General features: G+C 46.8%; 2 protein-coding genes across 2 annotated transcripts; one reads left to right on the plus strand and one right to left on the minus strand.

Moving 5' to 3' along the window:
- The first annotated feature begins 1,745 nt into the window (after window positions 1-1,745).
- On the plus strand, window positions 1,746-14,627 carry ATG4D (autophagy related 4D cysteine peptidase). Its single transcript, XM_081845302.1, has 11 exons — window positions 1,746-1,904; window positions 3,381-3,682; window positions 6,138-6,221; window positions 7,381-7,554; window positions 8,010-8,343; window positions 9,324-9,388; window positions 9,530-9,678; window positions 10,672-10,750; window positions 11,655-11,731; window positions 12,482-12,601; window positions 13,199-14,627. Exons 2-11 carry the CDS (start codon window positions 3,463-3,465, stop codon window positions 13,379-13,381), a joined length of 1,485 nt encoding a protein of 494 aa, XP_081701428.1. The 5' UTR covers window positions 1,746-1,904; window positions 3,381-3,462; the 3' UTR covers window positions 13,382-14,627.
- Window positions 14,628-15,954: 1,327 nt separating this feature from the next.
- LOC309332285 (galactosylceramide sulfotransferase-like) lies at window positions 15,955-27,466 on the minus strand. The gene is made up of 2 exons (XM_081845378.1): window positions 25,679-27,466; window positions 15,955-18,192 (listed from the first exon to the last, which is right to left on the minus strand). The coding sequence occupies exons 1-2, from the start codon at window positions 25,795-25,797 to the stop codon at window positions 17,052-17,054; spliced, it is 1,260 nt and encodes a 419-aa protein (XP_081701504.1). The 5' UTR covers window positions 25,798-27,466; the 3' UTR covers window positions 15,955-17,051.
- Window positions 27,467-27,484: the final 18 nt, after the last annotated feature.

Genomic DNA, 27,484 nt, shown 5'->3' on the forward strand with positions numbered 1-27,484 from the left:
ACTGTACACTGACTGAACTACAAGAAATCAGCCACCGTATTCCCAGCAGAGGAAAGCCTTCTGACTTTGCATTGCAACCACAGTGTGATAGTCCCTCTTCTGGAAATACCGTAATGCAAGTCTGTCCTCAGCTGTCCTTTTCGGGAAGCGAGAGGGAAGAACCAAAGGCCGTGTTCAGAACTTCCTTATCCAACCCCGACAGCGGAGCCAAGGATTTCATTTTCCTATTACTAAATTGAAGAACTCTGGTCATTGAGAAAGGGTTGAAGAGCTCCACACAGACTTCCCATTTACAGTTCATGGACTTTTCTGTGCACTGGCGAAAGCAATGATGTGTCCGAGGCTGGCTCTACCATTAGGCAGAGCAGGGCAGTTGCCTCAGGCAGCAGACGGAGGAGGGTGAAAGTAGCAGCATCAGGCAAATCCGCCTCCTGGCCATTCCCCTTGAGGCCTTCTTTGGCCATTCACCCCTGTTCCAGACATGAGCTTATGGTGTGCTACAGCCTGAGCCAGCCCCAGCCCCCATGCGAAAATATATACAGGCGTACCTTGGTTCTCAAACAGAATGCATTCTGGGAGTCCGTTCGACTCCTGGAACCGTTTGAAAACCAAGGCACGGCTTCCGATTGGCTGCAGGAGTGTCCTGCAGCCAATCGGAAGCCACAGAAGGTGCGCTGGACGTTTGGCTTCCGAAAGTCATTCGAAAACTGAAACACTCACTTCCGGGTTTCCGTCATTCGGGAACTGATTTGTTTGGGAGCCAAGGGGTTTGAGGTATGACTGCAGAGAGAGAGAGAGAGGTTTCAAATTGAACAGGGTACACTGTGAGTCTGGTTTGTGTGTCTATTTCATCCTTTAGTGCAGCTGTCTCTCTGTCATGGATGCATCAGCTTAGATTTCTGAAATGATATGTAATGTAATGAAAAAGATGTTTAAAAGAACCTTTGCAAAAAATAATAATAATCCAGAAGCTTTTCTTTTGAGAATTATAGGGACAGAACTACCTAAAATGTATAGAAACTTATTCATGTATGGTACTACAGCAGCAAGAATGTTACTTGCCCCAAAATGGAAAGAAGCAGAAGTCCCAGCAAAAGAAGAATGGATACAAAAACTTATGGATATGCAGAAATGGTGAAACTTACAGGAAGAATAAAAAATCAAGATAATATTTTTTAAATAAAAGAATGGAAATGTTTTATTAAATATTTACAGATAAATGATAAACAGATAAAAACATTGGCAGCATTTTTACAATAACCAGCAGTTTCATAAGAGTATATATTTAAAGATGAATAAATGAGCAAATTAAGTTAATATGGATATGCAGATGATATTAAAAACAAATTTAAGGAACGGCAGAAAGAGGGGGAAGGAAGTCAAGTTTTGAAATGTTAAAATGATTGCAAAATTAGTGCAATGTATAAAATTAGTGAAACATATAAACTTGAAAAGTATAAATAAATAAACTATATATATATGATTTCTGAAATTGCAGGAGGTTGGTGGATCCCTTCCAATTCTATGATTTTTGCTCAACCTTCAGCCTCCCAAGATATTGTTGGACTACAACTCCCATCATCCTTGACCCCTAGTCCTTCCCGCTAGGGATGATGGGAGTTGTAGTCTTGTGGTGGTGAGGCTCTCCAAGGTTGAGCTTTTCCTCCTCTACATTTCTATCTCTAGGTTCGCCAAGGGGAGAGCAGCCACTTCCGGCAGCCGTCTGAGGGCGAAGGACCATTTCCGCCCGGACGTCGGGTGCTTCTCAGCTGCTTCCGGGGATCTAAGATGGCGGTGGCGCTGTCGCTGCCGCTCGCGGAGGAAGGGTCTCCGCAAGTCATGGCGGACTGAACGGCAGCGGCTCGCCCCGGGGAAACGGGCTACCTCGTCCCATGCCCACCCAGGTTGGGTGTGAGGGGGTCCGGGGGGAAGCGGGGCTCGCCTGGGCCGTGTGTCGCTGCAGGAGGGAGAGGGGAAGCTTTCCGTGGCGGTGGAATGGGCGCTGGTTGCTGGGGGCGAGCTGGGTTGCTAGGGCCGCGCTTGCTGGGTTGGGAGGGGGAGAGGGTCCCTCGGCCGCTTAGTGGGGCATCGCCTGCATTTGGGAGCTCCCTGCCTGTGGAGATCAAGCAGGCGCCTTTCCCTTCACTCTTTCTGCGACGCCTGCCTGCTGAAATAATAATAATATTAATAGTAAAATTATTATTATTATTATTATTATTATTATTATTATTATTATTATTATTATTATACCTCGCCCATCTGGTCGGGTTTCCCCAGCCATTCTGGGTGGCTCCCAACAGAATATTAAAAGCACGATAAAACATTAGACATTAAAGACTTCCCAATACAGTGGTACCTCGGGTTACATACGCTTCAGGTTACAGAATCCGCTAACCCAGAAATAGTGCTTCAGGTTAAGAACTTTGCTTCAGGATGAGAACAGAAATTGTGCTCCAGCGGCAGCAGGAGGCCCCATTAGCTAAAGTGGTGCTTCAGGTTAAGAGCGGACCTCCAGAACGAATTAAGTACTTAACCCGAGGTACCACTGTATATTGCTTGAAATATGGTGCCTTTCACTTTCTCCCCGCACCCTGTTGTTACTGGTTCAGAATACTGTATGCTGCTCAAAAAGGTTCAGCTGGGGAGATGGTGGTGGTCAGTCTCTGGACTGATAAAAACCATGATTTACACCAGGGGTAGGCAACCTAAGGCCCATGGACTGGATGCGGCCCAATCACCTCAATCCAGCCCACGGACAATCTGGAATCAGTGTGTTTTTACATGGGTAGAATATGTCCTTTTATTTAAAATGCATCTCTGGGTTATTTCTGGGGCATAGGAATTCGGTCATTCCTCCCCCCCCCCCCAAAAAAAAGATATAGTCCAGCCCACCACATGGTCTGAGGGACAGTGGACCAGCCCACGGCTGAAAAAGGTTCTGACCCCTGGTTTACACAGCTTTCATTTAAAGGAGGCAGAGGGTGCTGGGTAGGGGGGGGGGAGCTGTAGGATTTTCTCTGATTCCTTTCCACTCTCTTAGTCCAGTCTAAGACACAGTTGTTCTTAGTCCTGGTGAAAGAGATCCTTTAAACTGGAGATGCCAGGGATTCACAGCCATTGTTTGAAAAAGAGGCAGACTTTGGATGAATTCTCCCATTTGCTCTTTACAGCTTAGCGTCCCTTAAATGTTTTTCCTTGACACATCTCATACTGCTGACCATGAAAGTTTGAGTCAGACAGACAGACAGAGCAGGAGGTGGGGGTAACATGAGTCTTGTTTGCAAATGCATTGATTTGTACTTTAAAATGTTTGGGGCCTTTGAGCTTCCTTAGTTGCTTTTTTAGTGAGATTCTCACCCTTGTTTCTGATGCTTCTGCAGTTCTGCTTCCCTGGCGAGGCACATGGAAGTTTCATCCCAACCCCCCACAGAAGACGCAGCCTGCACTGGTCCCAGTTGTTAAATGAATTCCGTGTCACCCACCTCAGTGCAGTACTTAAGCCAGGATGAGCTGCGCCACTCAGACGGAAGGCAACTCTTTAATCCCAGGTCCAGCAGTCAAGGGGCGAACTACCCAGGGCTCTTCCCCGGAGGGGGTGCCGCACGCAGCCAACATAGCGAACCTGATGAAGTGGACAAGATCAAAAGCAAACTCTTCTCTGTCTGGAACAATGTGAAATATGGTGAGTCAGACTTAGAGTTGTTGCATGGAAATTAAGGGAAATAATCCTCCTTCTGCTTAGTCCTCCACTTGACAAGTTTAAATAATGTTTGTGCTTCATTTAAGAGGGAAAACCCCCACCAAAGGTGGCATACAATTAAATTACAGAATCGTACAATTATAAAAATATTTAATATTATAAAAATATTAAAAGCTAGAAAAAATGAACCATAAACTTCTAGCCCCAATATTCCAAAATATAGTAGCAGTTTCTGGTTTTAAGTCAGAACAAAAAGGGGGATAGTGGTTGGATTCTCTTTTTAAGCAATGCATCCTTATCTTAAAAAATGAACAATTGAAAATTGTTTATTGAGAAAGCTTTGTTAGCCACTAATCATCTATGTCTAGAATCTTAAACCAGAAATTAAACATGTATGCATCTCAGTTGTGTTTTAATCAGGTTTTTAACTTAATGTTTAATTTATTTTATAAATATTTTAAATAGTTGTTTTGAACTAATTTTGTTTTGTTGTTTTTAAACCACTTTGAAGGTGTTTGTTTTTTGCAATTAAGTGGTATATAAATTTTATGGAATTAAATACTAAATTGCCAGTGTGCTAGTTTTAGCCTACAGTGACATAGAAGGTATGGCTCTGGGAGTACTCAGTAGAATTATTAGCATTTGGCTTTGTATAATTTTGGGAGACCCAGGATATTCCCAGATTTCAGTGTCATAAGGCTTGTGGGTAGATGTTGTCTTTGAGAATCAAGATGGCCCCAAACTTCAAGACAATTTGTAGCCTGCACTCTTGAGAGGCCTGATTCTCATGTTGGCCTTTGTCTTGTTGTGCCATGAAGTGACTTCCTTTATTTGGCACGACTTGTTGTGCCATGGAGTGACTTCCTTTGTTTGTGCTGCAAGAGCTCCTCTGAAATTCCTCCATATGTTGAGATCTGGAATTCTGCCATGTCCTCTGGGATATGGCAAATCTCCAGGTCTTGCAACAAAAGCATTCATTCATTGACAAAAGGCACTTTCATGCCAAGCTTACCCAAAATCCCTGTTAGATTTGGAGGCTGAGCACAGGCTTTTGATATGTAAGTATTTGTTTCTGAGAACAGCTGCCAAGTGTGTTTTTTACGAAAAGAGCAGAGAGCAAATGTGTGTAGGAGGCTTACACACCTTGAACAAATATGGCTAGCCTTACTGGTCATGGGGTGGGGAAGATAATACGATTTGGAGAGCAGGTTCTACTTCTGTTTTCTTGTCATCTTGTCATTAGCCTCTGCTGGGCTAATAAAGCTGTCACCTCTTGCATGCTTTTCTGGTTGGTTTGAGAACACCTCCCCTGCCTGCTTCTGCTTCTGCATTAGCTCCTTGAATCATGGCTGTGGAGAGTGAATGTGAGCACAGATCTATCTGGGTTGGTGAAAATGTCCTATTAAATTCTACTTACAATTCTATCTTACCCCATGGCATTTCAAAACTAATCCAAGAGGCGGGGGTGGGGTTGGAGAGATTTAGTTCTGCTTTCTTTTTGTGTAATGTTTAACTTGATTGCTTTATTCTGGCGGTGGGAGCAGAAATCCACCGTATCGTCCCTCCCTGTATTTTCTCCTGCACTAAGAGCACCTGCGCTGTATGATTCCAGGTAGCTTCTCTTGTCAGGCTTGTCAGGAATGAACAGGGGCAATTTGGATGGGGTTGCTTTTAATCTGTAGTTGAGAGGCTGAAAAAAAATAAAACATTTATAGTGCTCTTTGTACACCTGAGCACTGAGCTTCAGCACATTGTAGAATTTCCCATTGCAAGCACATGCTGGTGAATACTTTATCTGTTCATTTAAGTATTTATAAACCACACTTCTGTAGTAGTAGTAGTAGTAGTAGTAGTAGTAGTAATAATAATTATAATTATAATTATAATTACTAGCCAGTGTTCACCATACAAAAGATACAATCATAAGAATGTCAGTAAAGCATCAGTAAAAACTTCCATAAGTTGTGGTTGGTTAAAAGAAAATTCCCATTCCAAAGGCCTGTCTAAATAACACCAGGTGAGATTTAACAAAGTTGTTGCATGTGGAGAACGAGATCTGTTCATGCAGGCTATTCTTGGATAGATGCTCCCAACTACAGCCATGCATTCACATACGTGAAGACTGAAGTGAATGTGAGAACGCAAACTGCAATAAATAACATTTGAGGGGTGGCTTCTAGTGCATTGGTGGATGTTTATTGGTGGGTAAGCTCTATGGAAGGCAACGTCTTAAGCAGAAGTGTGCAGGGAAAGGTGTTCCCTGTGCAGATTGTTATGCAGTCAGGGTGGATGTGGGGAGTTCTGCCACTGGAGGCCACTGGTTAGGAGGCTAGCTCAAGCCTGGATCTCCATATGAACCCGCAGGAAGGAAGTGGAGGCCCAGTGTTGAATGCCACATGGCTTGTAACAAACCTACCTGCCTCCTTTTTCTCCCGAGGTTGGACGGTCAAGACCAAAACTAATTTCAGCAAGCTTTCCCCAGTCTACCTCTTTGGGCGCATCTACCGCTTTGAACGTGAAGGTGAGTGGCTTGAGAGGCAGGGTGGAGGGGATTCCCAGAACTTAGGTTCATTTTTGTTTTGCAATGGTATTGTGCGGTTCCTTCATGCAACCTCTGCCTGCCTCTTCCTCTGACCCCCAATAAGACACTATTGATTTGGTGTAAAATCCCTCAGTCGATGACAATGGATGCATTTCTGAAAGAGGCTGCCAATCCTCTTAGGAGTGCAGGAGTACAGATAGGAGATGGCGAATTTGAAGATCAAGGCCAAGAAGTCCTTTCATGCCAGCCCTTTGTTGCTTTTCTCTCTCTGCCTCTTCTTTGTCTTGGATAGCCAAGGAGGAATTACAAGCTCATAGCTGCCCTTTATTTCCTTAACGTTTGAGATGTATTAATTAATTCAGTTTGTTCTGATCCTTATTCATTTATCCTAACTACTTGGATCAGGCTTCCTCAACCTTGGCCCTCCAGGTGTTTTTGGCCTACAACTCCCATGATCCCTAGCTAGCAGGACCAGTGGTCAGGGATGATGGGAATTGTAGTCTCAAAACATCTGGAGGGCTGAGTTTGAGGAAGCCTGACTTAGATGAAGAGGATTATCTTGACAGTACAGCTAGAGAAAGGGGGTGGGGAACTGGATCTGCCAACAGATCCTTTGTGGGCCAGATTTGACAAGTGGACATGGTCACCCACCTGATGATCATCTGATGTTGCAATGACATTAGGGCAATGTTTCATTGGTCCAGCTGTTGTTGGACTACAGCTTCCATCATCCCTGACCACAGGTTTGTGAAAAACCGCGTTAGGGGACAGGTACTCTGAATTGTTGGGACTTGGTGAGAGCCCTGTTGGGAACTGGCTGACCGCCTGTAGCACAGCCAGCCTAGCCAGTGCACAATCAGGACTTTGGGACTCACATTTGTGCACTGGCAGCCACAGTTCTGCCTGCCCATAAGATGTTAGGTGCGGGGCAGGTGAGCATGGTTTGGGGAAAACAGCCTCACAGGCCAAACTGAGACCTCTGCTGGTCCTGAACTTCCCCGTCCGTGAGCTAGAGGGTCTCCCTGTAAATATGGCTGGGGGCATTGTGATGCACAAAGGAAAAGTTCTGCCACTGGGCTTGTTTGTGTCCTGCAGTTGGCCGGGCCTCTTCCTTACCGGTCTCTGTTCTGCCTTACAGAGGATGTGGAGTGCTTTCAGAAGGACTTTGCCTCACGCATTTGGCTAACCTACCGACGGGAATTTCAGCAGTTAGAAGGCACTATGTGGACCACTGACTGTGGCTGGGGCTGCATGCTGCGCAGTGGTCAGATGCTGCTGGCTCAGGGTCTCGTCGTCCATTTCCTTGGCAGAGGTGAGGGGCACAGCTCTGTGTGCGTCATGTCGTGAGGGGATCCCTCTCGCCCGCCCCTTCTCATTCCCCTGTCCCTTCTTAAAGCATGCATTCACACATGCAGGTATCTGCAGTGTGCCCCAGAATCCCGGAGTGTCCCAAAGAGCCATCTAGACTGAACAGCCCCTCCTCCCATTGCACCTGCCACCCCACCCCAAAATCGATAATTGAAGGAGAGTTGAGCGGTGGAAAATAGCACTACGAGTTGTACATAGTTGATTTCACTTGCAAAGCCAAATGGCTCGGGCCACCAGATTCAACCGCCATCCCAATCAAAATGTAGGCTATAATTATTTGCAGTCTTGAGCAAGTGAAACGGCCTCGCATTTGGGATGCTTCAATGTTTGGGTGGTTAATGGGAATGAAGGGTGCCGAAGTCCTTAGCCCGCTTTTTGGTTTTCTGTTCCGCTTTTCAGATTGGACCTGGTCAGATGCCCTTTATACCCCCAGTTTGGCGGAGATGGAGCCCATGAAAGCCACCCCTCTGCCCTGCCCCAGCACAGCTAACCTGCACCAGGTCCCACCTATCCCTACTGACAGGAGCAGGGGACCCTGGGAGCTGCAGGCCCCTAGGCGCGCCTGCAGTCCTGATGAACTGGAAAAGGAGCGTTACCACCGGAAGATTATCTCATGGTTTGCTGATCGGCCGCAAGCACCCTTTGGAATTCACCGTTTAGTTGAACTGGGGCACAGTTCAGGGAAGAAAGCAGGGGACTGGTATGGGCCTTCTATTGTAGCCCACATAATCAGGTGAGAGGTGATAAGACACAATAAATGATTTGACTTCCAGGAAATAAGTGGGGGTAGGGGTGCTCGATTTTGGCAAATTTTCACCAGGAATATTTGTGCAATGGGGTGGAGCAAATTGCCAGCTCTGATCAGGAGACCTATATTTGTTGTAAAAGCTCATTTGCCGTGTGTTTTTGCCAACTATTGCATGGCTATGCTTAGTGCACAAGACAAATCAAGATGCTCGGCCAAGAATATTTAGTGTTTCGAGATTTGGCATTGCAAAGGCTTTCCAATCTACAGAACATCCAGAAATGGCCTGCCTCTGCCACCCCATTTTGACTGGGTTGTGGATCATCTCACTGCATATGGCATCAGCCGATTCAAAGTTTAAGCCATGAGAACAGGCAAAGATTTTATCTCATGAATGGGGCTATGAGACTACAGCATTAAAATTAACAGACAAGTCTTGGCCTGCTGCCAAGAATTGCAATCAAAGGATAATATGTGTCCCTCCAGAATGTTAAATTGTGTATTTCTGCAGGTGTGTGTATGTGGTCCTGACCCAGAAGTTTCAGCAAAAGGAACAGTTGGTCTTTTCTGCCCCCTCCTTCCTTCCTTCCTTCCTTCCTTCCTTCCTTCCTTCCTTCCTTCCTTCCTTCTTGTGTTGATCCAGCAGTGTTTAGTCAGTGGGAGGGGCACAGATTCCAGCCTACCTTCTGCCTTTGAGTCTTTAGCACTTTGGCGTTGTTGTTGTTTGTATTGGGGGGGGGGCGTTGAGGGAATTTTGCCAAGCATCAAAAGCAAAGGAGCCCTGAAGCTGACAGACGGACTGTTCTGCTGCTCCACTTCCTTTGCTGACCTCAGAAGCTAGAAATCTATAGCTTCTTCCTTTTGTCCTCAATCCTCTGGTGGTGGTCTTGCAGGGATGAGGCTGGCTGGAGAGTGGGGTCGGGAGGCAACGCTGTGTCCAACTGAAGTGCACCTTCTCCCCCCTGCAGGAAAGCAGTGGATTGCTGTTCGGAAGCAGGCAACCTGGCAGTGTATGTGTCTCAGGACTGCACAGGTAAAAGGAGCTGAAGGGGGGTGGGGGGTAAGCAGCCCTACCTGTGGTTCATGAAGCACCTGGGAGGTCATAGCCCAGGTAGCTGGGCTGAGATCCCCTTGGCTGCAGGACCTGAATTCCTTGCTCTGCTGCTTCCCATAGTGTACAAAGATGATGTGGCAAACCTGGCCAATAGAAGCAAAGACAGGACTGCGTGGGACCCTGGCGCCGAATGGAAAGCAGTCATCATCCTGGTGCCCATGCGGCTAGGGGGAGAGACGTTTAACCCCGCCTACGTGGACTGTGTTAAGGTGACTTGGGAATAGGTGTGAGATGGACTCTGGGACTCAAATGGGCACATCCTTGTTGGAATCCAGGCTGATGGCTCTATGGGACGCGGGTGGCGCTGTGGTTTAAACCACTGATCCCTTTGGGCTTGCTGATAGGAAGGTGGGCGGTTCGAATCCCCATGACGGGGTGAGTTCCTTTTGCTGTGTCCCAGCTCCAGCCAACCTAGCAGCTCAAAAGCACGCCAGTGCAAGTAGATAACTAGGTACCACTGCAACGGGAAGCTAAACGGCATTTCTGTGCACTCTGGTTTCCGTCACGGTGTTCCATTGTGCCAGAAGTGGTTTAGTCATGCTGGCCACATGACCCAGAAAGCTGTCTGTGGATAAACGCCAGCTCCCTCGTCCTGAAAGCGAGATGAGCGCCGCAACCCCATAGTCGCCTTTAACTGGACCTAACCACCCATGGGTCCTTTACGTCTTTGGCTCTATGGGATAGAATGAAAATGTAACAGTTCTTTAAGGAGGATTGTGCCCATTCTGTGGAAGGAGGGGTGGGGTGGGAGGTTCCTTTGCTGCGTAACGATGGCCAAGTTGTGTAGCCACGACAGAGAAACTGGCTCTCATGAATGCAGCTACTCAAGAAGATCAGTGAATTAAACATGTTTGACTACTTCCCTGCCCACCCAAGTGCACTTACCAGTTGCATTCCTCTTGCCCTGCGTAATGCTCAAAGTGGGTGGTGGTGTTTGGTGTCTCTCCTGGTCATTCTGCATCAGGGCATACCACAGAGTAGAATCACAGACTCATAGAGTTGGAAGGAGCCACCAGGGTTATCAAGTCCAACCCCCTGCAATGCAAGAATCTTTTGCCCAACATGGGGCTCAAACCGATGACCCTGAGATTAAGAGTATCATGCTCTACCAACTGAGCTATTTGTTTCCTTACATCACTGGGCGATCCCTTGGAAAGGGAGCTGGTCAAAGGTGGTGTGATTTAAGTTCCTTTCTTGTGCAGGAGCTTCTGAGGCTGGATTTCTGTATTGGGATCATTGGAGGAAAACCAAGGCATTCCCTGTACTTCATTGGATATCAAGGTAATAGACTTCATTGCTGAGGTGCAGAAATGTCTGGTCTCCCCTCTCCTCCTCCAGATGTTGGGTTATTATGTGCTGCTTTGCTTTTCCCCAACAAGGGCAGGCACCCCAAATTCTCCACCAAAATGCTTCACCAAAATTGTTAGCATGACATTCATCCATTTCTGTAATTTGCATACATTTTCATCCATACTTGGTCACTCATATGCTCAGTATGGACCAAAATGCAATTGCAGAAGTTACTGAATGTAAGTTAACATGCAGAACCATTTTTGTTATTGGTCGTTGTTTCAAACATTGGAACTCGAACATCGCAAACCCAGAAGTAGGTGTTCTGGTTTGCGAACTTTGCCTCGGAAGCCGAACGTCTGGTGCAGCTTCTGATTGGCTGCAGGACACTCCTTAAGCCAATCGGAAGCCGTGCCTTGGTTTCCCAACGTTTCGCAAGTCAAACAGACTTCTGGAACGCATTCTGTTTGAAAACCAAGGTACGTAAACATTCGTAAACATTTCCTAGTGGTGCACAGTTTAAAGGTGTCCCTTCCTCCCTCATACCCCCACCACACTCATTCATAAGACAAAATGTTGTTGTTATTTAGTCGTTTAGTCGTGTCCGGCTCTTCGTGACCCTATGGACCAGAGCACGCCAGGCACTCCTGTCTTCCACTGCCTCCCGCAGTTTGGTCAAACTCATGCTGGTAGCTTCGAGAACACTGTCCAACCATCTTCTCCTCTGTCGTCCCCTTCTCCTTGTGCCCTCAATCTTTCCCAACATCAGGGTCTTTCCCAGGGAGTCTTCACTTCTCATGAGGTGGCAAAGTATTCGAGCCTCAGCTTCAGGATCTGTCCTCCCATAAGACAAAATAGGATCCATAATTGATCTCCCACTTCTCTTGTCTTCCAGATGACACACTTCTGTTCCTGGACCCGCATTATTGCCAGCTCTTTGTGGACACCACTAAGGAGAATTTCCCCCTGGAGGTAAGCAGCTGCTTAGAGCTCCAGGATGGCATGGGAGCCAGTATGTATCATTGCACCTTAGGCACAACTGTGACAAAATAGTTAACCTTGCATCCGGTGTGGAGAGTTTACAGCTTAACTGCCAAAACATAAATCTGTTTTGTTGCTAAAAAGTGAGGAAGTATAATAGCCCTTTTAAGAGAAGTATGGTAAAAAGTAAGTAGTCAAAGCAAGAGCTGGTGTTACATTTCTGATGCTTACAGAAAGAACAAAACTGGGCAAGGCATATTTTCATCAGTGGAGTAAAAAACTAAAGGCATTTTAATTTTCCCTCAAGGTCAGTTGTGATACTTATAAATTCTCTACGTGGAGGAGAAACAGGACAATCATTGGGTCTATATGCTACAGATGCATTTTTAAAACATGTTTTGAGATGCAGGGTGATATTGAAGGCTTTACTTGTGCAAGATAAATTCTCCACTAGATTTTCCTTCTTGGCTGAGATCAGACAGGACACACACACACACACACACCCTGGTTGAACTTCAGGCACTTGGTGAATACTCTCTGAAATTTCAGCAGGCATTTAAACAAGATTTTCTGACTTCATGGGTGATTTTAACTGATCTTTTGCAACCTCATTGTACACCACTTAGAAGCTACGGTGCTCAGTGGTGTATAAATTGGCAATACTAAATACATAGTCTCTGGGTCACCTTGATGTGAGACAGCTCTGTGAATGTCACGTTTTGCTGTATCCCCTTTTTCCAGTCCTTCCACTGCAACTCACCCCGGAAAACAGCCTTCAGCAAGGTGGATCCCAGCTGCACCATTGGCTTCTACGTCAGCCACAGAAGAGAGTTTGAGGGCCTGTGTGTGGAATTGACACAGGTGAGGGTTATGTTTGCCTTGAGGCAACTCCAAGCCCTGTCAGTGGGGCCAGCTTTGAATTGATGTGTGGATCTGAAAAAAACTCAACACTCCTAGGGTTTAGTGGGAGCAGGGTTTGCAGAATTCTGAAATGTGGAAATGTTGAGGGTGAGGATCTGGTTGAGGTGATTTGAAGTACAGTCGTACCTTGGAAGCCAAACGCCTTGGCACTCGTACATTTTTGCTCCCGAATGCTGCAAACCCAGAAGTGAATGTTCCGGTTTGTGAACATTCTTTGGAACGTTCAGCGCGGCTTCCGTAGCTTCTGATTGGCTGCACGAGCTTCCCCGTTTCCTGTTCATGGGCATTGTGAACTAAGAACTATGGTGTGTTTTTTTATGATAACTCACAAACGGAGAGGAAGATGTGCAAATTCTTTTGTACAGGGGTTCTACCACAAGGTGTTAGATCCCTGTAATTCTTCCCTGTACTTGGGCTATCACAAAACAGAGAAGAAATAGACTAGCTATATTTTGTTCCGGCATAGAGACCTTCTCATGTTGTCTCTGCCTCAAGTATTCAGATTGTGCCAATTGTCCTCCTTTGTGTCTACTGCAGGTCCTCAATTCTGCGGCTGCCAAAGAGAAATACCCCATGTTTTCCATTGTAGATGGCAGCGCTCAGGACTATGGTTTAGAAGAGCTCTGTTCCCGATTCTCCCAGCAAACTGTGCAAGGGCAGCGGCCCAGCAAGAGGGGCAGGGCGAAAAAGACAACCACAGAGGATTTTGTCGTCTTATGATTGCTGGCGAGGCAGCCCCAACACCACTGACATATTTATTTTTATTTATGTAGATGCCTACGGCAGCCCTCTCCCTTTTTGATCCAGGAGAGAGGGAGAGTCCCTGTGTCACTCTTGCAGTGACTTGTCTTCTGCTACTCCAGCCTGTAGCAGTCAGGTAGCACTCCATGTCAGAGGCTGCAATTGAAATGTCTTGTGGGGGTTACCAAACTCCTCGATCGTTAGGATGCTGCTAAAAGGAAGTCAAGACACTGGAATAACCTGCAGAACATGGGCAAGCGATATTGAGCACTGAAATGACTGTACAATGGCGAGAGCCCAGGCAGTTCACAGTGAGGAGAGGGAAACCTTTAGCAAGGTGGTTCTGGGTTGATTTTCTAAAAGTAGGTTTCTGTCTCTTCGACTGAGAGTTCAAGGCAACTTCATTAACTACACAGAGAACTCAGTCCTGAACTCAGGGCCAGGCTATTAACCCGTGCATTATTGTGCTCAAGTTGAGGTTCTTTGCTACTCTGCTTGTGTGATTGCTTCTCCCCATCAATTTGTTTCGGTGCACTCCATAGGCCCATAAAATAAGAGGGAGGGGCACAGCTTGTCTTGTCTATTTTTTAACTGAGGTGTATGTATAGAGACAAATCTGTATTCACTTAAATTGAGGGATGAAGACTTTACAAGCTAGAGGTTGTTCACTGCTTAACAGGTGGCTGGGGAAGAACAAAAGAGACACAAGGCCTGTTTGGTTAATGATGTATTGGGTGGACTTGAATAATTAATATTATGACATGGTTTCAAAGTGTAGAGGAAGGTCTCCCTTTGGAAGGAGGCTAAAGAAGAGTGGAGGGGACAGTTCAGGTTAGTATCGGGGGAGAATAGGATTCCCTACAGAGATGCATCCCTGGGATAGATAGAGCCTTGCATATTGGTTGAGAGATCCGTGGCAAAAGGGTATTAAACAACCACCTGTATACTTTACCCTGGAGACAGTTGCTTGAATTCTCTTTCCCCTCCCTGCACTTCCTCCTGCCTTATCAGTCTTTCTTCAGCAGCTGCTAAAGCAAAGGTTAGACTGACAACTCTCAGAAGTGGGCTTGGGTGCTCTTCTGCTTTTCTTAACTCAGGTGTGTTTGTGGTCAGCCAGGTTTGCTGTGTGGACGACTCTGCTGGCAACCCAGACTCCCCCCTTCAGAGGCAACACTCTTCCTCCCAGATCTGTTTGATCAATAAAAGCTCTGCTCCAACAGGTGTACTTTTACGGTGTAGCTTTTCATTGACCTGGCTACGACTCAGGAACCAGTTTACTGGCAAAAATCCTTGCTTCTCCAAACCAGAGACTGCCTTGTCCAACCCCCTGTTCTTGTAGTGGATTTGGATTTGATATCCTGCTTTATCACTACCCTAAGGAGTCCCAAAGCAGCTAACAATCTCCTTATCTCTTCCTCTCCCACAACAAACACTGTGAGGTGAGTGGGGCTGAAAGACTTCAAAGAAGTGTGACTAGCCCAAGGTCACCCACCAGCTGCATATGGAGGTGCAGGGAAGCGAACCAGGTTCACCAGATTACGAGTCCACCGCTCTTAACCACTACACCATAGATGCCCATAAACAGGGTACAAGCCAGCAGTGGAGCTAGCCGCTCGGACACCCTGAGCGTCACACATGCTGTTCACCCAGGGGTGGGGCAAACCACCCACGGGGGCAGATCAGTGCGGCAGCAATCCGCCCGGGGGGATTTTGTCATCCCCCCTCTGGGATGACACCTGGGGCGGACCGTCCCCCCCTTCCTACGCCCCTGGTACATGCACAACAGCCGCTCCCCTGCCCTCCCCCCAAACTCCCAGCCTGTAGAGTTCAGACCATGACTAAACTCGTGGTACCTGCAAAGCAAATTATCGGCTATATTACCTGTGAAAGAAAAAAGCTCTTTGGCTACTTGCCTCCATATTAGGGTGTTTCATAGGCTGCAGCTGAAGCTTACAATGAAGAAGCGTTTACGCCAAGTTGTATTCAGCATAGCACTAAGGGGAACATTCTCTCCCACCCATGGTGCCAGTTTGGGAAGAGCATGGGACCAGCTAGTGCAGAAGCCTAATTGAATCCTGCCCCTTGTTAGGTTCCTAATGGGATCGACTCCTTGTAATTGGAAATACCATTAAGAGGAGCCTCAAGATCTCCTCCTACTCATAGACTTTGCCCGTCTTCCTGAATGCACATCTTTGTCCTTGAAAGTTCTCCAAGGCAGGCAAGCCAATCGCTTTGGAATTGACATGATGGTCCCTTCCTTTCTGAATCTAGGTGAATAGGCTGGGAAGGCAAAGAGGAAGCAAATGCACTGCATCGCAGGCTGGATTGTGGGTGATAGAGTTTGGACTTAAACATCAGAACTTCAGATTTTTCACAGTTAGCTTCTGTGCTGGTAAACAAGAGACTAGTGTTAAAGGGTTCTTAACCAGAGGTGGCAGAAGACGACTTCAGGTCAGTGGTTCTCAAACTTTTTTCATCTGGACCACACTTTCAGAATAAAAATTTGCTTGCAGCACTCCAATTTTTTAATTGATAAAAAATACATTGGAAAACAAAAATAGACAACTAGCAGTGCTTGATTTATAACATAGAACACAACTACTTTATAATACGATCATGGGACATCCAGGGAGTATAAAACAGTGCAGCTACATAATAGCATGAATATAATATAATAATAAACAAGCCTCACAAATGTCCCTCAAGTAGGTATACAAACTCAATCAGAGGAGTGAGCATGCTTTTGTCAGGTAATCATTTGTCAGGTAATCTCAATTTGAGACAAACACTCATCAGCACAAAGAAGCCTTTCTCTTTTCTGATCTTTCATATCTGAAAATCCCTGTTCACAACAGTATGTTGTGGAGAACTGTAGAAGAAAAGCCAATTCTCTTTGGTCGTCCAAGAGAGGCTTGGATTCTGTCTCTGTATAGCAGGGCACTAGATTGAAATGAATCGAGTGTTTTATCCAGGAGTATCTTTGACATTTGCTTAGTTGTAGAGTCTACAACTAATCCAGAATGTGGCAGCTAGACTGGTGGCTGGAAGTGTCCGCCAGGACCATATAACACTGGTCCTGAAAAACCTACAGTACATTGGCTCCCAGTACATTTCCGAGCAAAATTCAAAGTGTTGGTGTTGACCTTTAAATCCCTAAATGGCCTCGGCCCAGTATACCTGAAGGAGCATCTCCACCCTCATCATTCAGCCCAGACACTGAGATCCAGCTCCAAGGGCCTTCTGGCCGTTCCCTACCTGCAATAAGTGAAGCTACAGGGAACCAGGCAGAGGGCCTTCTTGGTAGCGGCACCCACCCTGTGGAATACCCTCTCATCAGATATCAAGTCGCTATATAACCTTTAGAAAGCAGTCCTGTCTAGGGAAGCTTTTTAAAGTGTAATGATTTATTATGTTTTTATATAGGTTGGAAGCTGCCCAAAGTGGCTCAGGCAACCCAGTCAGATGGGTGGGGTATAATTGTTGTTAAGTCAGAAAGGATCCCTAGGATCATTTAGTCCAAACCCCTGCAATGCAGGAATCGCACCCAAGAGAACCAATGGAAAACAAATGAGTAGGACAGATGAGGTCAAGGGATAGAGAGGAGAGCAGGATTGCACCCAATATCCCCCAAATAATAGCCAGGAGCCCACTAAGGGCGCATGTCCCTCCCATATTGCCTGTAATAGAGGTAAGTGTGATACTGGAGCTCAGGCAGGATGATACGGAAGCAGCCGTTGTACTGGGCATAGGTGAGGTTCTGTTTGAGGCTGTAGCCCAGAATGGTGACACTGCCCGGCTGCCAAGGCCGCAGCTCATCGGTCACGCGCTCAGGTCCTACAGGCTCCCCTGACAGGCACCTGGCCCCCGTCTCCCTGAGCAGCGCATGGAAGGCGTCCAACTCCCTCTTCATGCGCATGTAGCCATAGCGCTCCACCTTGTGCCAGAAAACGCCCTGGAAAAACCTGTAGATCTGCATGTCCAACCAGTTCCAGGCCTGGATCTTCTGCACCAGTGCCTTGGGCAGAGGCTCGCCCTCTTTGTGGCGCACGTTGAGCCTGACGTACACCAGCTCTTCCATGTCCAGCCCCAGCAGCTCCCTCGCCAGGAGGAGCGACTCGTCAAAGTGCTCTGCGATCATCACTAGCTGAAAAGTCCGATTCAGCCTTTCCAGCTCTCCCAGCCACCGGCCGCTCGGCACTTCTTCCTGACTGGCGTTCAGGCCTAGGTCAAAGGCCATGGGGTTTTTGGCCAGCCCATTGCTGGCATCCCTGGCATCGTAGTAGCGGTCCGATGCCTCCAGGAAAGCCATCAGCGGCCTGGAGTAGTTGGCCAGCATCTGGAAGGCAGGCACGACGTTGAGGTAGTAGTGGAAGACGGACTCGAATGTTTGAACGGGGTGGCGCAGGATCGTGAGGAAGATGCTGTGTGGCGGCATGACCGCCTGGACTTCGCCAACCGCCAGCCGCATATGGCTGCAGAGCAGGTTGAAATGGGTGGCCCCGGTGGGGAGGTCCTCCACAAACGTCCTGGAGAAGGCCTCTGGGTAGGCAAACTGGTAGGAATAGAGTGGAAAGGCCACGGTCAGGTTCCGCCGCTCCCCAGCCCGGAAGAGGATGTTCTGCACTGTGCTGCCGCCTGTTTTGTGGGTCTTCAGAAAGACAACATTAAGGCCCACCGGCTCTTCCAAGCCCGTCTTCCCCTGCAGCTGCTGAACAGCCAGAGAGCGAGTGGATGCGTTTTTCCGATGCAGACTCAGCAGTTCTTCTGCAGGGCTGATCCGCAATACTTCTCTGCAAGGTAAGGTTTAAAAAAAGGTAAAGGACCCCATATGTTAAACAACAGAGCCTAGGACTTGCTGATCAAAAGGTCGGCGGTTTGAATCCCTGTGACGGGGTGAGCTCCCGTTGCTCGGTCCTGCTCCTGCCAACCTAGCAGTTCAAAAGCACATCAAAGTGCAAGTAGATAAATAGGTACCGATCCGGCAGGAAGGTAAATGGCGTTTCCCTGCGCTGCTCTGGTTTGCCAGAAGTGGCTTAGTCATGCTGGTCACATGACCCGGAAGCTGTACGCCGGCTCCCTCTGCCAATAAAGCGAGATGAGCGCTGCAACCCCAGAGACGGTCACAAATGGTCAGGGGTCCCTTTACCTTTACCTTTAAAGGACCGCTGGACGGTTAAGTCCAGTCAAGGCCGACTATGAGGTTGCGGTGCTCATTTCGCTTTCAAGCCAAGGGAGCCGGTGTTTGTCCACAGACAGCTTTCCTGGTCATGTGGCCAGCAGGACTAAACAGCTTCTGGCGCAACAGAGCACTGTGATGGAAACCAGAGTGCACAGTGCCTTTTACCTTCCCGCTGCAGCAGTACCTATTTATCTACTTGCACTGCTAGGTTGGCAAGAGCTGGGACAGAGTAACAGGCGCTCACCCCATTGCACAGATTTGAACTGCCGACCTTCTGATCAGCAAGCCCAAGAAGCTCAGTGGTTTAGACCGCAGTGCCACAGCAAGAGGCCACAGCAGCACAGTTACTTTGGCACAGCTTGGGGTAGGGGTCTTTGGGGTATTAGGGTATTTTTGTAATCATCTGTCTAGTCACTTTAAGGATAATGTATAAGTAGGACCAGCCTTGGGATTACTTTATACTACTCTGCCCCTCGGTGATGGCTGAATGGCCAAACTCCTTGCTGTACATACCAGAAATGATCTGAAGCTTGTCTTGAGTGGATTATAGAGAAAACTTTAAAATGGAAAGTGTAATGCTGGTGATCAACACAGTGGTGAAGCTTCAAGCTCCGGTACTGGGGGGGGGGGCGGAGAGCAGGCAGGGGCATGGCGTGCTGCCCGCAGGGGCGTGGCGCATGTCCTGTGGAGGCGTGGCACCCAGTGTGGGAGGGGAGGCAGCCACTATGGCACCCCACCAGGATCGCACTGCCGGGGGCAGTGCGCTCTCCCCCCCCCACTCCTCTTTCTGCGCCAGATTTTCAAGGCAAATCTTTTAAAATGTAGTATAAACACCAACAACTGGGAAACACTGGCCTGCAAGCGCTCCAGTTGGAGACCAGCCTTTATCAAAGGTGTCATGGGCTTTGAAGATGCTCGAACTCAGGACGAAAGGGAGAAATGTGCTAAGAGGAAGACACGTTTGGCAAACCCTCACTGTGATCAACTCCCGCCCGGAAACCTATGTCCCCACTGTGGAAGGACGTGTGGATCCAGAATTGGCCTCCACAGTCACTTACGGACTCACTGTTAAGACCATGTTCATGGAAGACAATCTTCTTATGCACGAATTATTGCCAAAGAAAGACAGAAAATGTTTCTGGCTTCTTGGTCAGGACTGAACAATGCCACGTGTTAAGTTCTGTGCTCTGCTAGTAACTGGGAAATGCCTTCAGGAGGGTGTGTGCTAAATGCTCATAAACTAGTCCCTTATGTACATTACAGGCCTTTGACAATCCTACCTGGATACTTCCCATTCCCCATATCCATGACAACAGATACCCTGTGCAGCTGCATTTCTATTCCTGAAAAGCCTTACAGTCCAAAGACAGCTGGAGACCCAAGTTTGGGAATGCCTGGTTTAATCAATCTCTTGGTTAAGCAAACCCTAAGGCAGAGGATTTTGGAAGGCTTATCACACAGCATGATTTTCATCTATTACAACTCTTTGGCAATGGTGGGGAGCGGGCTGACGAGAGATGGCACTTACCAACATTTGGATGGCCACACTTTCCTACCACTGATCTACTGGGTATCTAGAAGTTGGAAGCCAGATAAACTGGTTTCACACAAAGAAATTGCTCCTGACAGCAAGCTTCTATTGCTCTCCTCCACAGACAGAAATTTGAGCCCAGGAGCAGAGCTGGGGTGAACTACACTGCTCTCTAGAATTGTAATTTACCCTAAGGGGAAAGGGTAAAAATAACATCTCTTTTAAAAGAACCATTTTACGCCACTTTAAGCTAAATGGGGAAGTAATCTGCAAAACTTTATAGCTTCTGACACTGCCCTCTCCCCATATTCAGATGGCCCTATCCAGGCAGGGAGCTGTGTTGCAGAGAGAATGGTGGCACACCCAACACAAGGCTTGTTGTGCTCATTACAACAGCTGCTGGGTGCATCTTCATTTCAATTATCTTGAGACTGCTACTTGCGTCGGCAGCACATATACTAAAATTGGAGCGATACAGAGATCAGCATGGCCCTTGCACAAGGATGACACGCAAATATTACTGATCTATATATCAGTGGTTTACAACCAGTGTGCCATGGCACCCTGGGGTGTCTTGAATGATGGTCAGGGGTGCTGTGGGCAACACTGGCCTCTGTCCCTCTTCCCTTCCCTCCCTCCTTTGATGCCCTCTTGCGTCTCTCTCTCCCAAAGGCTTGCAGAGCTGATGGTTGCAGCGGCCCTGACTACAAGCTCCCCAGGTAAATGGTGCCTCTGGGGCTGGCCAGGGGGTGCTTCCCAGGCCCCTGTGGGGCAGTGTGAGAAGGCACCTCTCTTTGGGGCAGGGGGGCAGCTCAGAGATTGGGGCGGCAGCAGCGGCTGCCCAGAAGACTCCCAAGGAGAGGGGAGAGGAGGCTGAGGGAACCTTAGACAAGGGTGTTCAAAAAAGTGTGAGAGGCTGCCAGCTCTGCGGGAAAGGGGTGACGTAACTGGGCTCCTGAGCCCCACAGGGGTGCTGCAGAAAGAATGGAGTTGGTCAAGGGAGCTGTGGACCCTTTTAGAGATCCATCATCTATCTATCTATCTATCTATCTATCTATCTATCTATTGTCTGAAAGTTCAGAGTTTTATTTGGCGCTTTTAAAAAAAGAAACAATACATTGCTCAAGGAAAGATGGAGGGGGTAATGAATCGACCTAGTGATAAATTGCAGAGCCTTTTACAGAACTGCTGGGCCAACAACCAGCTCCACACATGGACCAGAAAGAGACCGTCTGGATGCTTGGAACCGAAAATTACAGAGTGCCATCTCTAGAGCTATCCAAAAGAACCAACAAACCCAAAAGGCAGTTTGGCAGAGGGCTGCTGTTAAGGATACCTCAATACCAAGGGCTAATTTATTTCTCAGTCTTCTTACACAAGGCTTAATTTCTAATTGTGCCCTGAGCTGCTTTGGGAGGAAGAGCAGGATAGCGATGTATTTATTAAACACACACACACAAAAGTGAGGATGGAATACATTTCTTGCAGACTGGCAATCCTTCCCTCTGGGACCAGATTCAAGGAGCTGGCTGTGGTTATTCCGCAACACCTGCTCAAAAACACATCTCTTCTGCGTTGGCTCTGAACCCCTTTTTCAGAAATCAAGCAGAGAGGTGAGCAATGGTCTTTCAAGGTCAGGATCATACCAGTACCAAGACAGTTCTCTCTACAAAGCTCCCTTGTACCCCACATACCAATACTCACTGCTTGGTCAGTTGCCTGAGGAGCAGCAGCAGAAGCAGGAAAATGGCACCCAGGAGCAAGGAGCGGTGTCTCCAGATGGCAACCGAGAGGCAAAAGCAGTTCATCTTCAGAGCAGTGGTTAGGCAAGGCTGCACCCCTCTGGAATTTCAGGGCCCGGGGTAGAGGCTCCCCACGCTCAGAACAGCTCAGCTCCGAATAGTCACCAAATCACGCTTTTCGCCCAGTGGCCAAGTTAAGCCTCTCAGTCAATGGGTGTCTTACCTCGCCTCACCTTCCTAAAGCGGCTCAGAACTTCCACAGACTATTACAAGATACGAAGCAGCCAAACAAGCAGATGGAAGATCTGACGCGTCAAAATCTCCCGGCCTCAAGAGAGCAGCTGTTGGGCACAGGGGGCCGAGGCTTCTTAAGGAGGGGGACCCAAAGGACAGGACAGCAGCCTGACCCCCTTTGTGAGAGGCTAAGGAATGACACATCTTACCTGGGCGGTACCCAAAACCTATGAAATAACCCAGCTGCTTGCCCCAAGTTTTGAATAAAATGCAGACTGAGTTGCAAAGGAGTAACGCAGCCTCCCTGGGTGCGGATGGTTTCGTGTTATCTGGAAGGCATCAGAAAAGGGAGATGGGCAGTTCTGGGAACAGGTGCCCCAAGTCCTGGAAAAGGTGCCCTGAAAATAATACCTGCAAGGCTGCAAGCGACAGAAATGATTTCAGTAAAAAAAAAAAACCAGAGTGCTGAGATTTGGTGGGAATCAAAAAAGGTTATTTATGTATGCTAAACCAACTACCTTGGTTTCCGAACAGCTTAGTTCCCGAACGCCACTAACCTGGAAGTGACTGTTCTAGTTTGAGAACTATTTTTGGAAGCCAAACATCCGGCAGGGCTTCCGTGGCTTCCTAATGGCTGCAGGAGCTCCAGAAGCTGCGCTTTGGTTTCCGAACGTTTTGGAAGTCAAACGGACTTTCGGAATGGATTCCGTTCGGCTTCCAAGATACGACTGTACTGGGGCCCGTGTTTTGTTAGCCCCAAAGTGGAAAACGAATGAGATCCCAACCAAAAAGAATGACAACTTAAGTTGACAGAATATGCACAACTCAGAGACTTAAACATATAGAATAAGAAAACAAGAACATACGTTTAGAGAAGATTGGAAAACGTTTATTGAATATATGGGAAATAACAGTGTACACCTGAAAACGCTGGCAGCATGAAGATAAATTCATCAGCCTAAACAAGTTTTGATGGATGCTATAATGGAATACTGAATGGTATAAAGGTAAAGGGACCCCTGACCATTAGGTCCAGTCGTGAGGACTTCCGGGTTGGCGCCATCGCCGAATGGCGGACTCCCTCCGAGCTTCGGAGGGAGCCTGCTCGGCAGGGGCTGGGTTCTACCGCGCCGGCGACGCGGGGACCCTCAAAAACCATGGGCGCTGAAACCCATGGGCATGGTGACTCAGCGGGCACCGTTTGCGCCCCCCCGACCACGCGAAGGAGCCTTTTTAAAGGCTACGGAGCGGGTGACAGGGGGGTGGTGGTGCTGCGAGTCCTCCGCTTCCCCTGCCGAGTGAAGCCGCATGCCATTTGGCGGAGAGCGCTGACTTCTTCCATTGAAAATCTGGACTTAAAAGAATAACCCGTGAGTAATTGGAACTTGGATTAAAAAGGGGAACAATTTTTTTCTTAAATTCGGAGCGAGCGGGGGAGGTGCAAAAAGGAAGTCAGCCTCCCCCCTGTTGTAGAGGAGCTAAAGCAAAGGACCTGACAACTAAGATCGAGTGCAACCTTTTTTTTTTGATAAAGTTATTAATTTCGCGATGGAAAATTATAAGTTGGGCTGGAGGAGAAAAGTGGAATGTGAATTAAAATACAAACCCCCCCCCCGAAAAACCCCGGGAGCGATCCGTGAGAGGAGAAATAGAGGTTTTGACAGCTGTCAAAGGAGCTGCCAAAACTGAAGAATAAAAAGAGAACTTTGTTACGAGGACTTTGCTGGTTACATTTGTTATAAATTGGATATAAACTGTTTAAAACAAGGAATAATAAGTTACTTTGACTGGTGGGTGTGATCGGGAAGGAAACTGAGTTATTATAATCCCTCTAGAGGAGCTGTGGGTCATTACAAGCATTGCTGGCATGGAATTTGAATCGGACTTTTTATCTCCTGGGAAACTGCAGAAATGGAACACTATTTTGTCTACAGAGGTCTACACACTAAAGGAGACAATAGATTTATCTATTGAAGAATGGAAGGGACTTGATGTAATGTTTTGTTCCTGAATAACAAAGCCTCTGTAGAGGAATTACAAGCTTTTTGGAATTAGAACATTTGTGCAGGAGAGCAGGGGGGGAAAAAAAAAGAGGAGAAGAGAGAACAACAAGAACAACAAGAATAACAAGAACTGGACAAAGTTGGAAGATAGACCCCTTCCAAGATTGGACATTTGAAATCAAAGATGACCAAAAGACGGCAAAGACTATTAAAAAGACGGCAAAGCGGACTGGTGAAGGACTATGGCTTAGATGTGGGAGCTCCAGGACGACAGTAAACATTGACGGACATTGGGAACGCAACCGGGAAAGGGGGGAGGGAAATTTGGAATCCAAAGGGTGTTAAATTACATTTTATTCTTTTTTCTATTTTTTTTTTATGTTAATCTGTATTGTATATTAAAGAGGGGAACTCGTGGAAGGGAACAGGTCGATTTTAGGGGATGGGAAAATATTTTTTAAATTGGGTTAATGATAATAACTTTAAAACTTGGGGTAAGAATTTGCTGAATCTACTTGAAAGAACTGGAATACAAGAGGGGGAGGGGAGGGGAAGTCCTGGAAAGATGACATTGAAAATAAGGCCTTAAATTTGGATGTTTTTCTTTTCTGTTATATTTGAAAATTTTTAATAAATATTATTTAAAAAAAAACAAAAACATTAGGTCCAGTCGTGACCGACTCTGGGGTTGCGGCGCTCATCTCGCTTTATTGGCCGAGGGAGCCGGCGTACAGCTTCCGGGTCATGTGGCCAGTATGACTAAGTCGCTTCTGCCAAACCAGAGCAGTGCACGGAAACGCCGTTTACCTTCCCGCTGGAGCGGTACCTATTTATCTACTTGCACTTTGATGTGCTTTTGAACTGCTAGGTTGGCAGGAGCAGGGACCGAGCAAAGGGAGCTCACCCCATTGAACTGCTGACCTTCCGATTGGCAACTCCTAGACTGTGGTTTAACTCACAGCGCCACCTGCGTCCCACTGAATGGTATAGTTTTTGTAAAATATGCAGGGATTTATGGTATGTAAAATGAACCGTGGAAAGAGAAGGGAAGTCATTGATATCTTAAGGATGTAAAATGAGTACGGTATTTTAAATTGTAAAATGAAAAATTATATATATATATATATATATATAAAAAGAGAGATTTGGTGGGAATTGTGTGGTCCTCCAGACTCCCAACAGTCCTAGCTAGCATGGTCTGGGAGAACAGGCCTGGAGCCCAACAGCAGCTGGGTGGGCGGAAGGTTCTTGTCACCAGTTCCCCATTCCTGCTGCCAAACCCAAGCACCACATAAAACTAAGAATTAAAAAGAAAAAAAGAAGCTTATCGGTCGTTTAGTCCCGACACACATTTCCAGATGTTGTTCTTCTTATTTATTAAAATTGTATACCGCCCTATACCAGCAGGCCTCAGGGTGGTGCACAAGAGCACATCTCAATATAAAAAACACAAAATGCATAGCTGTAGGCAAGTTAAAAGACTTAGTGGCCTAACCACAGCATAAGAACCCGCTCAGGGAAAAGCGGCACACAGCAGCCCTCCGATAAAAGATGCTAAACGTGTTGAATTTCAAGAACCGAACTGACCTGTTCTGGGTCCCATCTACATGGCATTTTCCTCTCTGCATTCTGCCCTGGCTTCCCCCTGTGGAGCAATACACCCACTTCAGGATTACAGATCCCAAGGACATGTTTAATGCCAGCATCAAGCTGCCTTAGCAAGTTCTCTCGAGGTCACAAACTAGAGAAGCCAGCGGGAGAGGCCTGCCTTCTGTGGTTTGTTAAGAAAAGAAGATTTCTTTTGATTTCATGTAGTCCAGCCAACCAGATGGGCTGAACAGAGTCTAGATTGAATCCCACCTTTGTTTCGCAGATTGTATGTGTGAATGAGTGATCGAGTGCCCAGGGCACACAGCTCCTGATCTGCTTGCCTCTCATAACTATATTTTCTTTTCCTTGGTGACCACTCGTGGCCGAGTAAGATTGTCTTCCGTGATCACAGTCTTAACAGGGAGTCGTCAAGTGACTGTGGAAGCCAATTCTGGACCCTCCTGGCCTTCCCGCAAAGAAAATATGTACATCTTATTTTGAGCATAGCCTCTTGAATGGTTTTTGATTTTTTAAACAAATTTTATTTTTGCCTTTTAGATTTTGCATAAACAAATGAGTTAAACACATAAACATATAAGCCCTTCTGACTCACCCCCCCAACTGTGGATCTTAATGTAACAATTTTCCCCTCTGCACCTCTAGCATAACTCTATTTCTTATAAATCCTTTGTCAATCCATAGTTCAATTCTTTACTACAAGTTTTCTGTCAATCCTACCAACATATGTAATTGTTTACAACAGCTTTTCAAATGAATTATAAATTTCCCCATTCTTTATTAAAGACCTCCTCTTCCTGGTTTCTAATTTTTCCTGTAAGCTTTGCCATCTCGGCATAGTTCATCAATTTTGTCTTGCCACTCTTCTTTGCTCAGAGTTGTACCATCTTTCCATTTCTGGGCTAAGAGAGTCCATGCAGCCGTGGTTGCGTACATAAATAGTTTCGTCTTGAATGGTTTTTGGAACAAATTACAAAAGGAGAACAGCTTGCAGGACTTGCTTGCAACTTGCAACTAGATATCTAATACTATCTGCTTCACTTTTGCACTGCCCATGAATTTATTTTCTATAATTAGGTGAAAGCAAAATTAAAATGAAGGCTCCACATAGTACTAATTTTAGCAGATCATCCAGCAATGCCCTTCCCTCACAACCATGAGCCTTCTGTAATTTTAACTCTCAAGCAAGCCTTGGTGATGTTCACAGCCTGGTTTTATTGCTTCCCAACAAGTAGCTAGGTAGTCAATTGGTGACAGCCTCTCCGTTGCCCCAACGTCAGCATCAGTTTCTGTGGGTTTTAATTCATGATTCCTTCTCCCACTTTAAAAAATACTGCTATTGAGCTATCAAAAAATAAAATGGAAAAAGAAACCAGGAATTAAAAGCCCCCACGTCCCTGCAGAAAGAGATAGTGGAATTCAAGAGATATTAAAGGACAAATTAATGAGCTATTCACCAACAACCTCCTACCCATACTGATGAGGAAGAAGAAGAAGAAGAGGAAGAAGAGAAAAAGAGAGGAATGCTTCATTATTGGCACAGGAGCTCTGAAAAGTTTTGAGAGCATTTTGCCAATGCACATGGGACCCAGCTGGTTCTGCAACTGCATTTTACAGGAAACTCACCAACCCCAATCAGGTCTTGGAAAGAAATGGTCTGGATGCTGTATAAGGACTGACGAGAAAACAGACACTGTGATGGGCCCAGACTTACAAGGCTACAATAAGGTTTCCCAAATATTGGGTCTCTAGCTGCTTTTGGACTACAACTCCCATCATCCCTAG

The sequence above is a fragment of the Podarcis erhardii genome (genome assembly GCF_964252035.2).
Source record: "Podarcis erhardii genome assembly, chromosome: 17".
Taxonomy (NCBI): Eukaryota; Metazoa; Chordata; class Lepidosauria; order Squamata; family Lacertidae; genus Podarcis; species Podarcis erhardii.

What these genes read in the sequence shown, in the direction of transcription:
- ATG4D (XM_081845302.1), top strand. Translation starts at nt 3,463, where the DNA reads ATGAATTCCGTGTCACCCACCTCAGTGCAGTACTTAAGCCAGGATGAG. An exon ending in AGGAGAATTTCCCCCTGGAG is followed by an intron (nt 11,732 to 12,481) that starts GTAAGCAGCTGC and finishes CCCTTTTTCCAG; the next exon opens with TCCTTCCACTGCAACTCACC. An exon ending in TGTGTGTGGAATTGACACAG is followed by an intron (nt 12,602 to 13,198) that starts GTGAGGGTTATG and finishes TGTCTACTGCAG; the next exon opens with GTCCTCAATTCTGCGGCTGC.
- LOC309332285 (XM_081845378.1), bottom strand. Translation starts at nt 25,797, where the DNA reads ATGCTGGCATTAAACATGTCCTTGGGATCTGTAATCCTGAAGTGGGTG. An exon ending in GTAGATGGGACCCAGAACAG is followed by an intron (nt 18,193 to 25,678) that starts GTCAGTTCGGTT and finishes CTTACCTTGCAG; the next exon opens with AGAAGTATTGCGGATCAGCC.